Source organism: Metschnikowia bicuspidata (genome assembly GCF_001664035.1).
Source record: "Metschnikowia bicuspidata var. bicuspidata NRRL YB-4993 chromosome Unknown METBIscaffold_1, whole genome shotgun sequence".
NCBI lineage: Eukaryota > Fungi > Ascomycota > Pichiomycetes > Serinales > Metschnikowiaceae > Metschnikowia > Metschnikowia bicuspidata.
In genome coordinates, this window is record NW_017387731.1 from 2700153 (window position 1) to 2717901 (window position 17749).

The 17749-nt window shown below is 44.4% G+C and overlaps 6 protein-coding genes across 6 annotated transcripts; 2 read left to right on the forward strand and 4 right to left on the reverse strand.

Annotated features, from left to right (window-relative positions):
• Nucleotides 1–47: 47 nt before the first annotated feature.
• On the reverse strand, nt 48–2929 carry BOI2 (Boi2p; the record flags this gene model as incomplete). The annotated part of the gene is made up of 2 exons (XM_018858345.1): nt 48–1976; nt 2154–2929. 2 exons carry the CDS (start codon nt 2927–2929, stop codon nt 245–247), a joined length of 2508 nt encoding a protein of 835 aa, XP_018714065.1. The 3' UTR covers nt 48–244.
• A 3681-nt stretch (nt 2930–6610) lies between these two features.
• METBIDRAFT_9833 (uncharacterized protein) lies at nt 6611–9091 on the forward strand (the record flags this gene model as incomplete). The annotated part of the gene is made up of 1 exon (XM_018859468.1): nt 6611–9091. The coding sequence occupies one exon, from the start codon at nt 6611–6613 to the stop codon at nt 9089–9091; it is 2481 nt and encodes an 826-aa protein (XP_018714066.1).
• A 1-nt stretch (nt 9092) lies between these two features.
• Nucleotides 9093–9434, reverse strand: METBIDRAFT_36445 (uncharacterized protein; the record flags this gene model as incomplete). The annotated part of the gene is made up of 1 exon (XM_018856739.1): nt 9093–9434. One exon carries the CDS (start codon nt 9432–9434, stop codon nt 9093–9095), a length of 342 nt encoding a protein of 113 aa, XP_018714067.1.
• A 171-nt stretch (nt 9435–9605) lies between these two features.
• Nucleotides 9606–10109, reverse strand: METBIDRAFT_9834 (uncharacterized protein; the record flags this gene model as incomplete). Its single annotated transcript, XM_018859469.1, has 1 exon — nt 9606–10109. One exon carries the CDS (start codon nt 10107–10109, stop codon nt 9606–9608), a length of 504 nt encoding a protein of 167 aa, XP_018714068.1.
• Nucleotides 10110–11524: 1415 nt separating this feature from the next.
• NCS2 (Ncs2p) lies at nt 11525–12814 on the forward strand (the record flags this gene model as incomplete). The annotated part of the gene is made up of 1 exon (XM_018856753.1): nt 11525–12814. One exon carries the CDS (start codon nt 11525–11527, stop codon nt 12812–12814), a length of 1290 nt encoding a protein of 429 aa, XP_018714069.1.
• A 2583-nt stretch (nt 12815–15397) lies between these two features.
• On the reverse strand, nt 15398–16708 carry METBIDRAFT_108640 (uncharacterized protein). Its single transcript, XM_018853865.1, has one exon. It carries the CDS (start codon nt 16418–16420, stop codon nt 15749–15751), a length of 672 nt encoding a protein of 223 aa, XP_018714070.1. The 5' UTR covers nt 16421–16708; the 3' UTR covers nt 15398–15748.
• Between the last annotated feature and the right edge of the window lie 1041 nt (nt 16709–17749).

Consider the following 17749-nt stretch of genomic DNA (forward strand, 5'->3'; position numbering starts at 1 on the left):
CGCGATCTGTTGTAAGAAAGTGTACAACAAACAATATCTACTGTTGTCTGACAATTTGGATTGCGGAAAAGAAAATACACGTGAAATGAAATTTGTTTATTATGGGCATACCAAATTAGTAATCAACTCTTGCAGTGAAATAAGATTTAACCTGCAAATCAGTTGTATCTTCGCAGCCACACAGATCCCATACCCTCGTTAACATTTGAGCACAAGTTGTGAGATAAACTATACAACATTGAGTTCATTTCTTTTTAGACTTTATAGGAAACGAACCATCGCTAGAGTATGCCACAAATTTATCGCTGGCGGTTTTTTTCTTTTCTTCCATGGTCTTTGACAATGACGATCCGGCAGTTGTAATTGACTCTACATCTTTTGCACGAGCTCCTCCAGCAGAGCCCCTAGGGGTTCCAAGGCCCTCCGTACTTCCATAAGAGATACTTCGTTCAGTCACAGATGCTTGCGGGGTGCTTGTACCCGAGGAGGCTCTTTGAAATTTGGGACTGGATTCGTTTGGCTTCGGAGACAACATACCGGATGCCAAAAGATAGGGAGAGGCAAACCCACCCGAACCAACAGAAGGTTGAGGAGTCGAAGGCGCGCGAGTATTTTTCACTTGCGTATCTAGAGTCAATTTGGGTTGCTTTTGTTTGGAGGCCATCGCTGTGGTGCTAGATGATAACGTAGTTTCATCCATTGAACCGATCACGGGAGAAGGCTCTCCTGACGATACACTGTCGTTTTGTGAGAAAGAGGGCGTGGTATCAGCACCTGTTTCATTCAATCTCTCAAACGCACCTGCTCTTAGCTCTTCATCCATGAGTTTGGTCTCTTCACGAGCTCTGGTCAACAATTCTTGAGCCTTAGCTAATGTGACTGTGGGTGTGTTGCAACTACTTACAACCGGAACGGAGTCATCAATATCAATAGTAGCTGTCATCAAGGCTTTCAACCATCCCCGCATTTCATCCTGTGTCTCAACGGCAAAATAGTGTGTTTTTGGCTGGGTGAAGGTCAACCCTTTTTTGAACCCAGGAGCTGGAGGAACAAGCTTGAAACAGTACCTTCCAAATCCAGTCAGCGAAGCGTAGAGAGCAATATATTTGTCATTTGGATTTGTGCTCTCACCCTCGGTACTAATTGGTAGGACCTTGTGTGCCGTGATATCAATCAAGCCTTTCTCTTTCCGGTCACGCAATGAAGTATAGTATGATAATCTTGTACCATGAAGGGTGAAATATCGTGATCTCCAACCTAACGAGCTTCTAGATTTCTTTGCCATCCACCCGCTAAAATTAGCAGATTTTATTGCTTCATCAGGGCTAATTTCTCGTATTCCTTCGGTGAAAGCTGAGGTTTTCAGTTTTTTCAGTACAGTCAAGTTCCTAAAATTTTGAGTCGATACAGAACGTAAGCTCTTCAATTTGCTCTGGGGATTCTCAGGTTTCAAGTGTATTAGGTCATCAACAGGCCCTGCTTTTGTTTTCTTCGGCGATATACTGCCATCTTCAATATCTAGTTCGTCCCCGATAATCGTTAAATCTCCATCTTGAAAAAACTTGGAAGCACGCTTTTGGTTTTGAAACTTTTCTGAATCAATAACAGGCGCATCCATGTTATTCGATAGAAACAGAAAGACCGAGGAGGCTCTTTTGTGAGCTCCTAAACCGGATGAAGTTTTCCTGTGGTGACCACTCACAGGAATGTCATATATAGATGAAGCCGGACGCAGAAGCCCAAGAGAGCTAGTTTTCTCTCTCACTGAGGGAGGTCGTGGACTCATAGTCCTACTGTGATGTGGTAGCGTTGGTGATCCCCCAAATTTAAAGCTAGAGTCCATTGGGCTTTGAGAAGGAGGTCTGGGCGCTTTTCTTGGGGTCAAAAATGTTGTGGTGTTTGGACTATGAAGGACTTCATCAAATGTAAGGTTATCCAAAGAATGGGATCTAGTGCGTTGATGAGATTTGACGGCACTATCCAGACCACTTGATAGCTTGTCTATGGCGGAGCCGCTGGTGATGTAAAGCGATGGGGTTCCGAAGTCAACAGAGGGGAGCAATTGCGTGGAGTATCGTTTATTAGCTTTCAGATCAGTTTTTGGGATTCTTTTGCCCTCAATTGATTTTTCGGTGAGTTTAGGATCATCAGACTCATCAATATGACGCGTGGACACATGAGACTCTTGAAGCTCTCCGGAAGCGAGTTTATGGGACAGGGAGTTTACTCGCGATGAGATCTCCTTCAATTTTTCAATCTCTTTGAATATGTCGAAACGAGTACCAAAAGAAATGATTTCCAACTCTTTCAAGTGCGCCAAGTCAAGCTGCAAGAGAATCTGCCCTGTGATCTTATGGCGCGCAAACTTTCCAGCTATACTCATATCAAAGCCAAGCACAATGGCAAAGTAGGAAGATACTTGCTTTGGCGTCCAGCTGCTCACCTTGAGAGGGTTAAGGTCTTGCGTCATGGACAGATTGCTTGCGGTGCGTACATGAGACACAGGCGAGCCCTTTTTGTGGTACAGAAGTGGGTCTAGCGAGGATGTCAGGAGTTCTTGTAGAGCCTTGTCCAATTCACTGATTGTATCTTGTTTATCATTTGGAGGCTCAGTAGGAGCAGGCACAGAGGGCACTTTTGAAGCACTATATGCTGACGCGGCACTGCTTCCAGTAAGCACACGGCGAGAACGAGATCGTAAAAGGGATGGTTGGCTTGGATCGAGGGGGACTTCGGCCTTTGTGAAAGACTTGGGGAAAAGACCGACGGCTTTGGATTCGGCGTTGCGGCCCATATACCAGCCATCGTTATATTCCGAGTCGTCAGCTAAAATCTCAATTCTGTCGCCCACACGAAGTGACAACTCATCGCCCAAACGTGCTTTGAACTGTTTGATACAGACGTAGATGGATTCCTGTGGCTGGTCCATGTCTTTGGTAAACTCTGCTTAGAAGGAGGGGGGTCTTAAGCGAATATCCCGGAGATACACAATTTAGAAGTTAGGTATACAGTCAGGTTGTTGTAATAATATTCGAGTTGTGAATTGCGTGATGCCCCAATATTTCAGCTTTTTGTCGTATAGATGTCAGTTGTGATAGTGCCCAGTCTATAAGTTTGACTCGAAAATGACAACGAGTGGGTACGTGCTTCGATAATATGGCAGAATCTGTCAAGGGATACACGGCACAAGAAACCTTATATTCAGAACAGTTAAATTATTCAGATTCGATCGTCCAAGTATTGCCGGTTTCGATGAGAAGCTTTGGGGTTCAAAGAAGGGTACGATCGAAAAAAGAAAACAAATTTCGATACTGAAAAGCGTAAGCCGTGACCTGCACATGCCGCACTCCATCTGGAAATTGGCCACCTGTTGCGTAGATGTACATTTTTGGTACAGCAATGCCTGGTGCCTTTCTCATATTACGGATTACATGTAGCTGGGCACTCTGAATCTTTCCATTTGGCCTAATACCTCCAACCTCTTGCATGGACTTCGATAGTCTTGGGTTTGAGGGTGCGGCGGTCGACTCTAGATTTCTATGAGCTGAGGCATTCACTTCAAGATAGAAGTTTAAGAGTATCAAAGTGTCTCATCAACTAAACACGTGTGTATTCAAATGGTAATTAAAAAGACAACCATTTAATATTGGAGCTTAACTAACCGTTTTCGCAACAGCCGTGCTGTTGCACCTATGGGATACCCTATTGATTGGTATGTTTAACCAGCAGAATCCAGTTTAGATGGCAGACTACCATTCTTTCGTATTGCCTCTAAAATTCTGGGTAAAGCTAATATTTTGTGTCGTGCATCAATCCTCAGTTCCGTCTATCCTCCAAATACGGCCTTTTTAGCCAGCCTGTTCGCCTGCGCCACAGCTGGCAACTGGCACAAAGGGCCTAGGCCCATCGAGCGATGGGGCACCACGTGACGTCCATTTTGGGTACCGAGAGTTCCGAATACAGCCAGCGCGCCGGTGGCAGAGGAGGGACAGAATATCAAACAACAAAACAAATTACGTTGAGCTGAGACTGACCGAACATGGGTCAGACTATTTAAGACACATGCCATTTCCCTGAAATTACGGTCTTGTCTAAATATTTCTAGTAACGAAGACGCTGTTGCATGAGGTTAACAATAAGAAGTGCGCAGCTCTATAGCCAGGGATGTCGCCGCTGCATAGAAGTTCAGGCTCGGTGGGCCACACTAGAAAGAACAGCGCAACCCAGTTTAATTCAGGACTTGCTTACTTGGGTCTGATTATGAGCTCTCTATGATTTTTGTTGAAAATGGGCCCCTTTTTTCTGTCGAGCTCACTTTTTGTATTGTGCGGGGAAAAATAACTCCTGATTGCGTAGATATCATCAAACACGTTATCAAGACCAAATGTTTTAGTCTTGCTGAAGTAATTTGCAGCAAAGAAATTGAGCGACCATCCATCCTACAAGTTTCTGGTTGAGATTTGTATTCATTTTGCAAATCCCTGATTTTAGCGGTATTTTGAAGGAGCGGGCAGGACGTCTGACAAGATTTAATTGAGAATAATAAAAGTTCAATGGGGTATAAGTCTAATAATGATTTTGCCTATTTACAAGATATCTTTTGTTGATGAATTTTTGGTACTGAATTTATCATTCTGAGTTTCAGAAATGACAGTGTAAGCGACAGAGGGCTGCTTGTTTAACTCAGATTGTGACTACAACTCTCATATAAAGAGCCATTAATGAACCGCTTCCCGTCCCAAATTCGTGTGTAAAGAAAGGCAGACAACTATGAACTTTAACTGAGATAAAGACTAGTATGGCCATGTATTATGAACATGCAGTATTGTCATGTGCTGACGTGTTTTGATCATATAATATGATCATTGAATATGATCATTGAATATGATCATTGAATATGAACGACATACTCTTCTCGAAATTTAGATTCATACCTATTCATATTTTCACATGCAAAGGATGACCAGTGGGTATGTGTCTCCAGGTCAATCTATGCTTCCATGTCTGCGGGATTGGGTCTGAAAGAAGTTAATATTTATATTCGAATTTTGTACTGGATCTAGAGTCCCACAATTTGCGTCCTACGCATAAATTACTTGCATATACATGTGAAGAAAAACGATTATAAAAGCCCCTTGTTCGAAGTTTCGACAAAACTCAAGCTACAGACGACACCATCTCATACCATTTGATTTTTTTTTGATCAATTCCTCATGATATCTGGCACAATTTACTGGTTTCAAAGAAAGTGTATGAGATGTTTTTCTTGCACATAACTCCAAACATTCGAGTGTTGTGAGTCTTGCTCATATTTTGATGATAACAGAAAAATAACAACCTGTGAGAAAAAAAAATCGCCAGAGTTACATCTGATTAAAGGAATAAAACTATATAAATTCTTCAAATATGTCTCAGTGACGTACCTAGTGTCGAAACACGAGCCGTCCCTCTTCCTTAATTAAGGCCCAGAGTGTCTTTTTAACACGCATCTGTTTACGTATTGAATATTAAATCTTTAATTTTGAGGATAATTCTCGTGCAGTAGTTGCTTCAACTCCGAAAGTTTCGACAGATAGTGCACCTAATATGAAGAACAGGAAGAATAGAAATAACAGAAAGGCAGTTTCCAGGTCATTTGTCAAAAAGGTCACAAATTGGGACCGTATAGTTTGACTAGTTAGGAGAGGTTCAGTGAGCTGGGTTCAATCTTTGGATATTGTAGAGCTCCTGAAGGCCAAAAAAAAAACATTGTTTCAAGTCCTATCCTAGATATCCAACACAGTGCTCAGAGATGTGACATCCAATACTCTGATGACTACATTCTTCAATACACCAACAAAAATTATGGATACGAACATATATAAACTTCATGGTTCTAAACAGACGGCTTACATATATTGTGACTTTGTTTGTGGCCCTGCACTGGCATCGACAATTCGCAAACCAATGTTACAATCTTACTTCATCTGCTTGGCCGCTGGTCATTTGCGCGAAAACGAGTAAAGATATGTCCTGCTGGTCTCAATCTGGAATGTCTGGAGATCATATGCCACTTTTCGAACACATAACTACCCACATCCTGTATGAAAACTGAGGCGGAAGTGTTCTGCCTGAAGAAAACAGAATTGTTCCAATTTGATACATACTGGGCATTGGCATGAACTCATCAACTGCATCAAAACTGTGTACACTCATGATAAGGTTTTTTGTGTCTCTGGAATAGCGTATTGCAAGCAGAAAGGCGCGCCTACTAATATTACTTAATTTGATCGGGAGAATTCAGCCCAGTAGAACACGCACTTGTAACATACAAAAAAGTCTCGAGAAGCAGGCACAAGTGATTAGGTGAGCTTGTGCATTTTGATTTTCCCTCCGCTATTGCTTCGGAGTCGCTTTGCCAATCGTGTTTTGTTAAATCCCTGTTTACCGCTCCCCCGCAATTGAGCGCGTTCCTCAATAATTTTGTGTGGATTGTTGAAACACTTTGCCCCGAACAGACCAATAGTATCTGCTCACGAAGCAGAGAACTTATTTCTTCTTTTATACCCCCTTCTTCGCAGTGCCCGCTAATTTTGGGAGCCTCTTTTCGCTGACTAATCCAGAAAAGAAAATGCCCCTTCCAATATTTGCAGATTGGGCTAGCAGTCGAAGATCTTCAGCCCTTCATCGACACCAGGAACAGCCCCGCAATTTCCGTGCACCACATTCTTGGGAACTGGATATTGTAGATGATATGAATTTACTATCCGGCACTTTTCCCTCGGATTTCGACTCTGTGGGGGGAATGCTTCGTTACCCAGTTGTGTCTTCTCAAGAGAGCAATTCCGAGGACTCAAGCTCGAGTTCCAGCGATGATCTGTCTTTGGAACAAGACACTAATGAGAGGGTTGAGTTAGATGCATCTCGGCGTCGCCACGAAGTGCTTCCAACTATGAATTTGACCAGATCTTCGAGTTTTTTGGCTGCGGCCCAGGAAGATCGGCTGTCTGACAGCCATGACTCTCCTATCCCCAGTGAGTTGATAGAAGAGGAGAGAGAACTTTTGTCACTTATGGGCAGACGACGCTTTCCGGCTGCCGGGATCTTGAGAGGTGATGCTTTCCGTTTTCCAGAGGTAACAGACAGGCCTTTAGGGAACTCCGATTTTACTGTGCAGCCAAGGCTACCATTCATTACCCGCAGACTTCTCTTATCCTCTGCCCGCCAAAACACTCGAAATGAAAACACTCTCATTGACATGCATCATGATAACAACACTATGCAGCCGGGTGGCCCGGGTCTGGTTTCCGAGGCTGTACCCCTTCGACGTCAGAATGCCATCCGGCGGTTGACTACGTCTCTGCCTTCAGCTACATTTAACAAAAAGGCAAGCTCGCTTAAGAAGATGTTGAAGAAATTTCTACAGTCTATCAAAGAACATGATCCCGCTTTTGGGACATCTCCATTGTTCACAGACAACCATATCTGGAACAACAGCCTTTTCCCTATTTCGCACTACCGCAGCCAACAGAATGACCCGTATTCGATTGAAGACGATATGAACTACGTGCTTTTATGGCAGAAAAGTCGTAATCGCTGGCAAAAGAATATAGTTGTGGATGACCCCGAACAAGGTGCTTTCCACGATATGAGAATGAAACGAAAATACGCCCTTGAAACCAGCTCCACCAGGAAGAAGATGAAATCCAGGTCTAGTTCAAATGCTGGCCTGGAAAACAAGAAGTACTCTAGCTTTCGCGACCATAGAAATGGTGATTCCATATTCTTGAGCGAATTGTCAAGAGCTAACAAAATTCTTATATTAAATGGTCTACTGTCGTCTCTCTTCCGAAGCGGGTCGAAATTTTCTGTTGGCTTCGATCCTTTACTGCCTTCGGGCCATGACGTGTTGGAAATGGCAATGACAAACGTATGCCACGGAGACGCTCAGTTGGATGGCTTCTTTCAACCTGCAGCTGATAACGACAACCGCAATCTATTTCATTTGAAGATTTTTTTGACTATATTGATCGGCAACACCCGAATGAATGATGGTAGACTTCTTCGAGACCTCTTGGAAGTATTGTTTTGCGCCATTGCATCTCCAAAAATGCTGTCTGATTCACAAAAAAAACGTTTCAACTTCAGAATACCTTTCACCGGTGCTTTGATAAACTTCAAAGATCAAGACTTGAGGTTCTTACAAGGTGATAATGATGATGGTAGCGTGACGCAAAGATCTAGCAATTCCCGCATAGGACTACAAATGGCCGAGTGGTTGAAGATCAACCCCTTTACACAACTCACAGAGGCATTTTTCTTGAACAGACTCAAATTTTCAATTAACTGTTTAAAGAATCTACCCGAAATACCAAAAAAGCATCAAAAGGCTATTTTCGAATTCTGCAAAAATTTGATCGATGAGAGTTGGTTATTGACGAAAAGCTTTAGCCTGCTTCGTCTGTCCCAAATCCGAGCAATAAAGAATAGTTTCGAATCTTATGAACGAAATTTTGCAGGAGAATCACGTCAAGTAAATTTTTCTCGGTCCACGGAAAATAACTTTATACGTAAGTGGAACAGCGAGCTTTGCAACAAACTTGGGGATTTTGCCGGTTGCGCCGACTCCTGTTTGCTAAACTTGCAGCTTAATTACGTCCTATTTACGGTGGAGATTGATATACACAAAAGTGTGAGCGCCATTCTTGATACGATTTCAAGAGATTTGCCCCCTAGCGTTGACAGAGAACTTCTAACGGAGATTGTTTCCACTCATCAAAAAGAAAGAGTAGCAAATGAGAAGAGCCGAACGATTCTAATTTGTTCACTCGATAGAAAAACGGGGCGGCTTGAATTGCTGAAAGTTGATTCCGATGCTGATTTTAAAATCCCTGGTGCGCCGCGAAGATATTCTGTTGCACATGACCCTTCAGACTCCTATGGTGGCACACCATGGGCTAACTTGAACAATAGCAACATTCCACATGAGGGGACCTCATTTCCCTATCCTCCGACTTTCGGTGAAAGAGATATTATGTTTGGAGTCCCAAAACAGGGGAGTGCCGATGTTACAAATTGGAAAGAAAAGGACAATTTCCTGGGTTATATATGACTTACCATATGCCCCATCCCTTTTTTCCGTTCTGCCTGTCTTGTTTCTTCTTTGCGAAAAAATCCTTCGTGCATTCCCTGTATGCGTCAAAAAAATCCTGGCAAACAGTCTTATCTTCTTGGTTTCTTAGAACACAGTTGATAGAAGCTTGGCGACTCTCCTCACACGGGTCATAATATTTTGAAGGGTCTTTGCTTGCCCATCTATACTTGTGGCGATGGTTTTTAGGATTATCCGGATAGAACTTAAACTCTTCGGGTCCTCCGCTAGTGAAGTCAATCTGATCTTTGTCGGTTACAACTTTGTCTGATGGCAATGCTGTTTCATCCTTTTTGGTGGACATTGCGTGACCTGGTGGATCAAAGACTATGTACGAAATTCATGTTGGCGAGCGTTGCACGTGACCTGGTGGCGAGGTTTTGAATCTAGGCTCGTTATATTAAATGTTTTTGCGCGCTACATAATAATACACCGCATATAAGAACGTATAATTGTGAAATTGACCAAGGGAATTTTACCATCTGCCCCCTGGACCTCCTGGACCTCCTGGACCTCCTGGGCCTCCTGGACCGCCATGATGACCACCGGGACCGCCATGATGACCGCCGGGACCGCCATGATGACCGCCGGGACCGCCATGGTGACCACCTGGTCCTTCACGTGGTCCACCTGGTCCGCCTGGTCCACCATATCCGTAGCCGCCACCATTGTGATGGCCGCCAAAGACGCTTTGACCATGGTGGTGTTTCTCTTCGATTTTATTCGAGATTTTGTGGGCTGCAACAGCACCAGCAATGCCACCCACGATCTTACCAAGAGTTGAGTGGTTGCCAGCAAGCTTTCCACCGCCGTATGCGCCAGCAGCTCCACCAGCAAGATCAGTTAAAAGGCCTCTTTCACCCGCCTCACCTTGTTGCTGTTCGGCGCCAGTAGATTGGGTAGTTTGTTGGTAGTTTTGTTGGTAGTTGCCAGTTCTCTCGCCTTGTTGGCCAGAGGAGTAGAATTCGTTTGCAGACATTTTTAATACTTTGTTTGTTCTTTACCTGGGGATTGAATGAAAGGGGTCCCAGCTTCCAAGCGAGCGGGCAGTCGTACATTTATATTGCAGCAGGTGAGGACGAGACACAAACAAGGCCCATTTATGTCTGGTATACAAGACAGCTGCGGACGTCATACAATAGGTGGAAATTTCCATTTGCAGCTCCAGGGACCACTCGGGCTTTGAAACTGCGGCAAATCGGACATTATGTGCAGAATCATGCAGTGTCGGGATCACGTTTCAGTGCAAAATTGACATCAGCCCCTGATTCGCGATCCGGGTTATGACTGTTTTTCAGCGCCTCCGCTTCACGAGTATATTTCGGGAATGGCTAAAGAACACAAATCTCTAAAACCCAAACAACAGAAATGGCATCATCGGCCTTTTTTTGTGAGGCATTCTCATAGATGGGTTGGTATACACACGAGAACTCGTGCTTTCCGATGGCTGCCATATGCAGCCCCAAAAGAAGAGGGATATTTTAAGGCCTTTGCTGGATTATCCTGTACCGCTTGATGCACGATCTATAAACTTCAACGACCATGAAATGGACTCGAGCTTGGTCATGAAATTTTGGACTTTGCTTCTTTGAGAGGAAATGTGAAAAGGCGGGGAGCCAGAAACGCACAAGCCGGCTTTCCTCAGATCTGCCAGTCAATATATGCCCTCGTGTCACCGAGACACGACTTAAGTCTCATTAGGCAGTCGTGAGTACCTGCCGAGGCTGTGAACCCATAAATTAGTGGTCGAGCATAATATACTGCCACAGAGTAAATAACGCACAGCCAAAGACGAAGACACCTAAGCAATGCGAGGAGAGGGGAATTCTTAGGGAATTCCTACATTGCTCTGCGAAACCTGTGAAGCATGGCTCCACCATAATACATGCGCAAGTTACTGAGAGTAGGTCCAATATACCTACAGTTTTCAAGACTCCACGAATGATCTTCTCCGCTGATCACGGCCTGTGTTCGAACAATGAAGAATTAAAAATTTTAATGTCCTTGTAACATTTGTTGCCCCTGACTTTTGTCGGAAAGTTGGGGCCTGGTGCAGTTCGAGTCAGATTCCCATGTATATTGAAACGACGTGGGCAAAATATTACGCGGTATAGATCAACGCACCAGCTCGCACCGGTACCTCTATAACAGCAAAGATGGTGCTATGAATTTCTGGAAAACGAAGAAAACTAAATCAAAAAAAGTAGACATATTATCATTGGCTCCATTCGGCGTTATCGATTTCCTCGGCAAGACATTAATGCTGCTGCTCAACTGACCTTGTCTTACCGTAGGTGCTCGTGGCGCCACCTCTGCAGTGCGGCCCAGGAACTCATCGCAGCTTTCTCGAAAAGTGCCTGGCTACACGAATTTGCACCGCCAAGCATCAGAATAATGTCGTCCACACCTGTTCAATATCTACCGGAGCTGAGTTCTGATGTATGCCAAAGATGTAAAGATCTGCCTGCAGTGTTGGTCTCTCGAAAAGAGAAGTTCTGCGCAAAATGCTTCATCTGGTTTATGAGGGGCAAGCAGAGAAAGCAAATGCTCGATGATCGGTACAAGGTCAAATACGGCGCCATAGCTGAGCGTTTGGGCGTGCAGCGGGTCTTGCTTCCGTTGTCTTTTGGGGTGTCTTCCCTCGTGTTGTTCGACATGATAGCATCGTTACTCCAGGAACAGAACCTAATGCACAAAGGCAAGCAGGGCTTCGAGTTGGTCGTGGTGCATTTGCAGGAGGACCAGCAATCCAGGTCGGAGCTTTTCCAGGCCCTCGCAGGCAACTACACCCCAGTAAGCATCCAGTATGTGGAAGTGGATTTGGATCTGTATCCCGTAGACACCCGCGTGAGGCTTGCCGTAAGCCCCGAGTTCGACGTGGTGGCCGATGCGGATGTTTCTCGCTCTGAGTCAGTAGCACAGCTTTTGGAGAAGTCCGCCAGTCGCTCTCTGAAGGCAGACTTGCGCGGCCTAATTTACGAAGAGATTTTCAACAACATAGCTGTCCGCGAGCAGTGCGAGACGCTTCTCTATGGACACAGCATGACACGGTTGGCCAACGAGGTGATTGCTTTGACGGTGAAAGGCAGGGGTCTGAGGATCCACGAGGCCGTGGCCGATCGCACCTCATCGTACATGGGCAAAGACCTCCACGTGATCTTCCCGCTCAGGGACATTTTGTTTGCCGAGGTGAAGGCCGTCTTAAAGTTGAGCGACGGGCTTTCGAAATACGCGGTTCTTCCCGTGGCCCAGGGCCCAAGGCCAGTCAAGAATATGACAGTGCACGACCTAACCACCCAGTACTTTGATGGCTTGGATGCCACCGGGTACGCTTCCACTGCCTCGACCGTGGTGAAAACCGCAGAGAAACTAGGCGGGCCGAGAAGCGAGGCCCCAGACCTGTGCCAGGTATGTGGTGCGGCCATCCACCATAATCCTAGGGCGTGGCTCCAAAACATCACCGTCAACTCTGCTGCGCCGTTGAACACAGACGAGGAGCGGGAATACGCGCGGGAATACCGGGCGCACTCCCCAGAGAATGCCACCGGAAAAGACTTGCTAGTTTGCTATGGGTGCACCGTGACCATGGCAGGTGCTGGTGATGGGTTCATTTGGCCTGTGCGTGCCACCAAGGAGGAGATTCTCGGCGAGTATGTGTTGACCGACGAGTCAGATGATGAATAAGGCGGCCAATAAATGCTGCCGTATGCATTCATATTGCATGGCTGGCTAAAATGGGGACCCAAGTGGCCTGTGCTCACCTAGTGCGGGTTGGGTGCAAATTCGGCATGTCGTTCCTGCCAAAGAAATGCAAACAGTGTCTCCTTCGGATCCTCTGTAGCGGCATTGCCAACACGTTTCCTGGGTCTTCTCTGGCTTTCCAAGAAGCTATCATCTTTGTAGAATGATATGGAAACACCAGGGCTACTGTCTGATTCAAGACGTGGCTTGAGATTTGCGGGCTCGAGCATGAGCATGACTTGTCTTTTGTCGGTCTCTAGAGATGAGATTTTACTGGACTGCGTCATTCTACGCAGAGACAAGTTGTGCAAAAAGAAACACGAGAATTGGTGAAATGTACATATGGTGACTGACTTTTCTCCTGGCGTCATGCGAGTGATCACGACGGACGAAGTGTGTGCAGAAACATGTTACTGGAGAAGTTCACATACATCATGGATGGTGATCTGTTACGTAAAACCAACGCTCGGTTCAACCGGTAAAAGCTGCTCACATGGGTCGCATTGTAACCTTCTCACACCAGGGGTTTGAGTGCGCCTTTCGAATCATATACCTACCTCCAAGGCCATATTAGCACACAAAGATATGCCCCAATATAATTAGCTTGCCGCGTGGCTATTTTGCCGCCTGGTATTTGTTAAGTGAGAAAACACGGCGCTTGAAGGTGATGGGCCACTGCTAACTATGTCCTAGAGCCCCTGCGACTTTGTGCATTTCGTTCGAGCGGCGACTTTGGGGTCGAGTCGATCTTCCAATCTTTCCAGAAAATGACTCCAGTGTCAACATTTGTGGCTCAATCGTTTCACGTCAGCACTGCGCATCTTATTCTTATCGTAGCCATCAGCCAATTTGGAATTCCTTGTTGATTGTGGACGAGAAGTGCTTTTTTCCAGGCCCCTGCTGGACAACGAGCTCTGATCGTGAAGTGTTCTAACGGGCGAGCACGAGTGACAAAGATGGTCTTATGAAATGCCGAAGTATGGAGCAGAGCCTTTTGTTGTCCTATTGACGTTGACGAGTATTATGAAATCACGTTCTACAGTAACATTGCTGTAATGGTTCACATGTAGTTTCTTTTCAATTCTCCAATAAATCACCGGTGATTTCGTCGATGGGCGGCTCTCGAGAATTGTTTCAATACGACCATCATTTGTGCTGCCTTGAATGTACTTTCTGAGTTAAGGTAATAGTCTTGGAAGTAGCCCAACACCAGCGGTGACACGTGAGATTTTGTGAGGATAAGAGACAATGATCAAAAGGGCCTCTGAAGCTACCCTTGCTTACTTTTGAGATCGTCTTTACTATTTGCTGGCACTGAGAGCTTCTACACGCGTCTTGATTACCAGAGCCCTAAGGCTCATGGGTATTCGATGATAATGCACGATGTACTATATTTTATGTCCTAGCGAGAGTCGGCGCAGCATACATGAATAATTGCAGATCGTTCATAGATTTTTTTAGCAAACGTATATAGTAATGAGGGGGGAGCCAAATCTTAAAGCCTCTCTTGCAGAAACGTAGACCACCTGAAGCAAATTTATTTTTAGTGAAGAGCTTTTGAACGTTCCAAGGCTGTTTAGAGACCAAGTTTCTAAAAGCAGCGCATGATCGGTCAAATGAGGAATTGTGAACGGATTTAACATGAGTTGAGTTGTTTCAATATAAAGGAGACATGGACCATACAGTGTAGCATGGCGTTTTTGTCGGACGACGGCAGACATGGTTCTGAAAACAAGGCCAAACAAGAATGGCGTTCGAGAAATCAAATCATAGATAAGCCACAACTCGTTTCACAAGTCCTTCATTATATATATATATATATAAATATGGATATACAGAGAATATATAATATAAGTGGTTGTATATGTATTAACATCTGGATTAATTATTTACTATTTGCTCACGTGTCTCATCAAATTATTGGAGTGTGTTCACAGCTCGGTTCACGAGCCCTTCATTATATATGATATATGTATGTATATTGATTACTTTTCATCTCACGTATTTAATGTATTTGTTGGAGTGTATCATGAGAAATGAGACTATAGGTAAAACACAGCTTGAGTGGAGAGAAGCATATGAAATTCAATCAATTCTCCTAGAAACCTCTTTACAGGATACGTCCTTATCCTGTAATTGTGCAACTGCATACTTATATATCTCCTGTATCGTTTGAGTTTCTTATTAAGCCTTTATGCGCTGTTGTATGTTTTCAAATCGTTTCAAGTCTCCTGTTGATGTCTACTGATCTTTCGTTTTATTTGTTTTTTCGAGTTGCTCAATCGCATTGAGTTCCTCTAGAAATTTTCCTGAGGATGTGCGAGATGATGTATCCTGTCCGGTCTGGTATCCCCTTGATAGGTCTCATCACTCTGGTCTCTTTTCTCTCTTTGGTGGCATTCTCCCGTGGCACGCTCAACGTCACATTGTCATATTCTGTTGGGACAAGTGCGTTGGGGGCTCCGGTGCATTCACTTTCTTAGCGATGTCAATCATGGCTTCCTCTGCATCTCGCATATGTGAGAACGTTTTCGTAAAGAACACGTTGTCGATGATGAACCTTCATCTTTTTAGCCGGTGTTTTGTAATTAACCCATATACTATGCACCTTGCTGTTGGGGATATGTGACCCGACATAAGTGCCCTTAATTCTTTGATCCTGGAGCTTACGTTCCTTGACTTCCTTCTCATTTGGCAATTTAATGAGCACGTCGCATCCAGAGATTAGTGTGTTTACGGAGAAACCAGGTTGGCGTCCTTGGATCAATTGTTTAGGGGTATAACCCTTGTGCGTCTGGGGTGGTATTGTGCATCAACACTGCATGTTTGATCGCTAGTAATTGCAATAGCTCACGGATGACGTCTTTCTTTGCAGCACTAACCAACATAGATAATACTATCTGTGTGATTACTCCATTCATTCGTTCGGCTCGCTCGCTTAAATGAGAAGTGTGTGCTGGTATATCCTCTACAACCACGTTGAGTTCTTCTTTTAGCTTTGTTGATGGTAATTCGGTTCCATTGTCCTTGGTTATAAATATCACTTGATGGGAGGTATTCAGAGTGAGTTTGTTCTTTGTTTTCCTCCCATAATGATCTCTTATAGTTTGTCATTGTTGACCATACATAATTTGTAAGTCCGTCTGTGAGGAGTGTCGCCTGCCTATCGCTTCTGAGGTGAATAGAATTCAGATGAATCCGGTGTAGAGACTGAGTTGACGGATTGCCAGTGTGTTCGCGGTGACCAACTGCTCTGGCTGGTTCGGTTTTCGTTTGTGCCGCAAAATCAGGGAATATGTATGCTGTGATGTTGTCGCGTACATCAGGCTGGAGTTGTGGGCATACACTCAAGTTGTGGTGTTGAAAATAGTTTGGAAATAACTCGGGATTTGCCTTGGCGTAAATATGTACCCAATTCATTCCTTGATAGAGTGAAGGAGGATACCTGGAACCCAGTTTTGTTGCTGAATTATCTCCGTGGCTCCATCCTCCGATTTGATCGGCCAAAACCCACTCCCATATTCTTTGCCTTTCAATAATTTCAAGCATAAGGTCTTCCTCTTGTCACTTGCGGGCTTCTGTTGCGGCGGATAAGTTGAAGCGAGCTTATGAATGGAATCATGTCTGTCCCGAATTTCTTGGCCATTTGTATGTCACAAACAGCTTACCGCTGTAGTGTGTCTTGAACCATTGAGTAATGAGTTGGGTTCCTGCGCCAGTGTATTTGCAAAGGATGTTTACCAGCTGTGTCTCCGGTAAGTGTAATGACATGAAGCGTTTGTACCGCGTGATATAATCCTCAATCGCTCGACTGATTAGGTTCAATCAGCCAATTGTTTGTTCCTTCCACAAAAGAACCAAGAGATCGATCACTTGATATTGTTCTGCAGACTCAGCTCGGATCAGAATACCGCCACGTCCATCCATTTCACTCGTCACGGGCACTAAATGTCCCAGTACAAGCGGCTGATCCCGGTTGTAGTGTGGGATCAAGTCCGGGTGGGCGTTGTAAATTGATTGAGCGATCTCCTGACTCCCGCCTTTGAACAGATGCAAGAATTCTTTTATCCTGGAAAAGTACGATTTGAGCGGATTTTCATTTGTGGCAGCGACGAATAATTTGCACATGCCCTCGTTCGGTTGCAAGAATGTTTACATCGTTCTGTTGGAGTCCAAGATTGACGCTGGATGTCCATCCGATGTCGGCCCGATGATGACCTCGGCCAACAACTCAGCTTCGTCGACGATGTTTTCGGCTGGGCCCTTTTTGCAATTGGTGAGTTACAAATCTTTGTCCGAGTCCAACAAGAACGCCTGGAGTACGGTTTCGCTGTACTGTGAGATAAGTGGATGCTCCTCGGCCTCACAAAGATTCTCGCTGGGAGACTTTGTTTGCATTGGACATGGTTGGTTTGCTATCGACAGTTTACTTGACTGTTGATCTAATGGATCATTTCGGGTGTTTAAGTATACAATACTCGGGCTGCTAGTTCCAGATGATTGTGAAATCACGGTCTCTCACGACGTGACTTTTCGTAGCATGCACTCCGTTTTATTCCGTATTCTGTCAAGACCCTTTGCATGGTCTTAGCTGTACTGGTTAGGTGGTTTCGATGAGGGATATACTATGGCCATTACGTCTTCTAGTATTGTATATATTAAAAACTATAAGATGTAATGAAATGTAATGAAATGTAATGAAATGTAATGAAATGTAATGAAATGTAATGAAATGTAATGAAATGTAATGAAATGTAATGAAATGTAATGAAATGTAATGAAATGTAATGAAATGTAATGAAATGTAATGAAATGTAATGAAATGTAATGAAATGTAATGAAATGTAATGAAATGTAATGAAATGTAATGAAATGTAA

What these genes read in the sequence shown, in the direction of transcription:
- METBIDRAFT_108640 (XM_018853865.1), bottom strand. Translation starts at nt 16,420, where the DNA reads ATGCTTGAAATTATTGAAAGGCAAAGAATATGGGAGTGGGTTTTGGCC.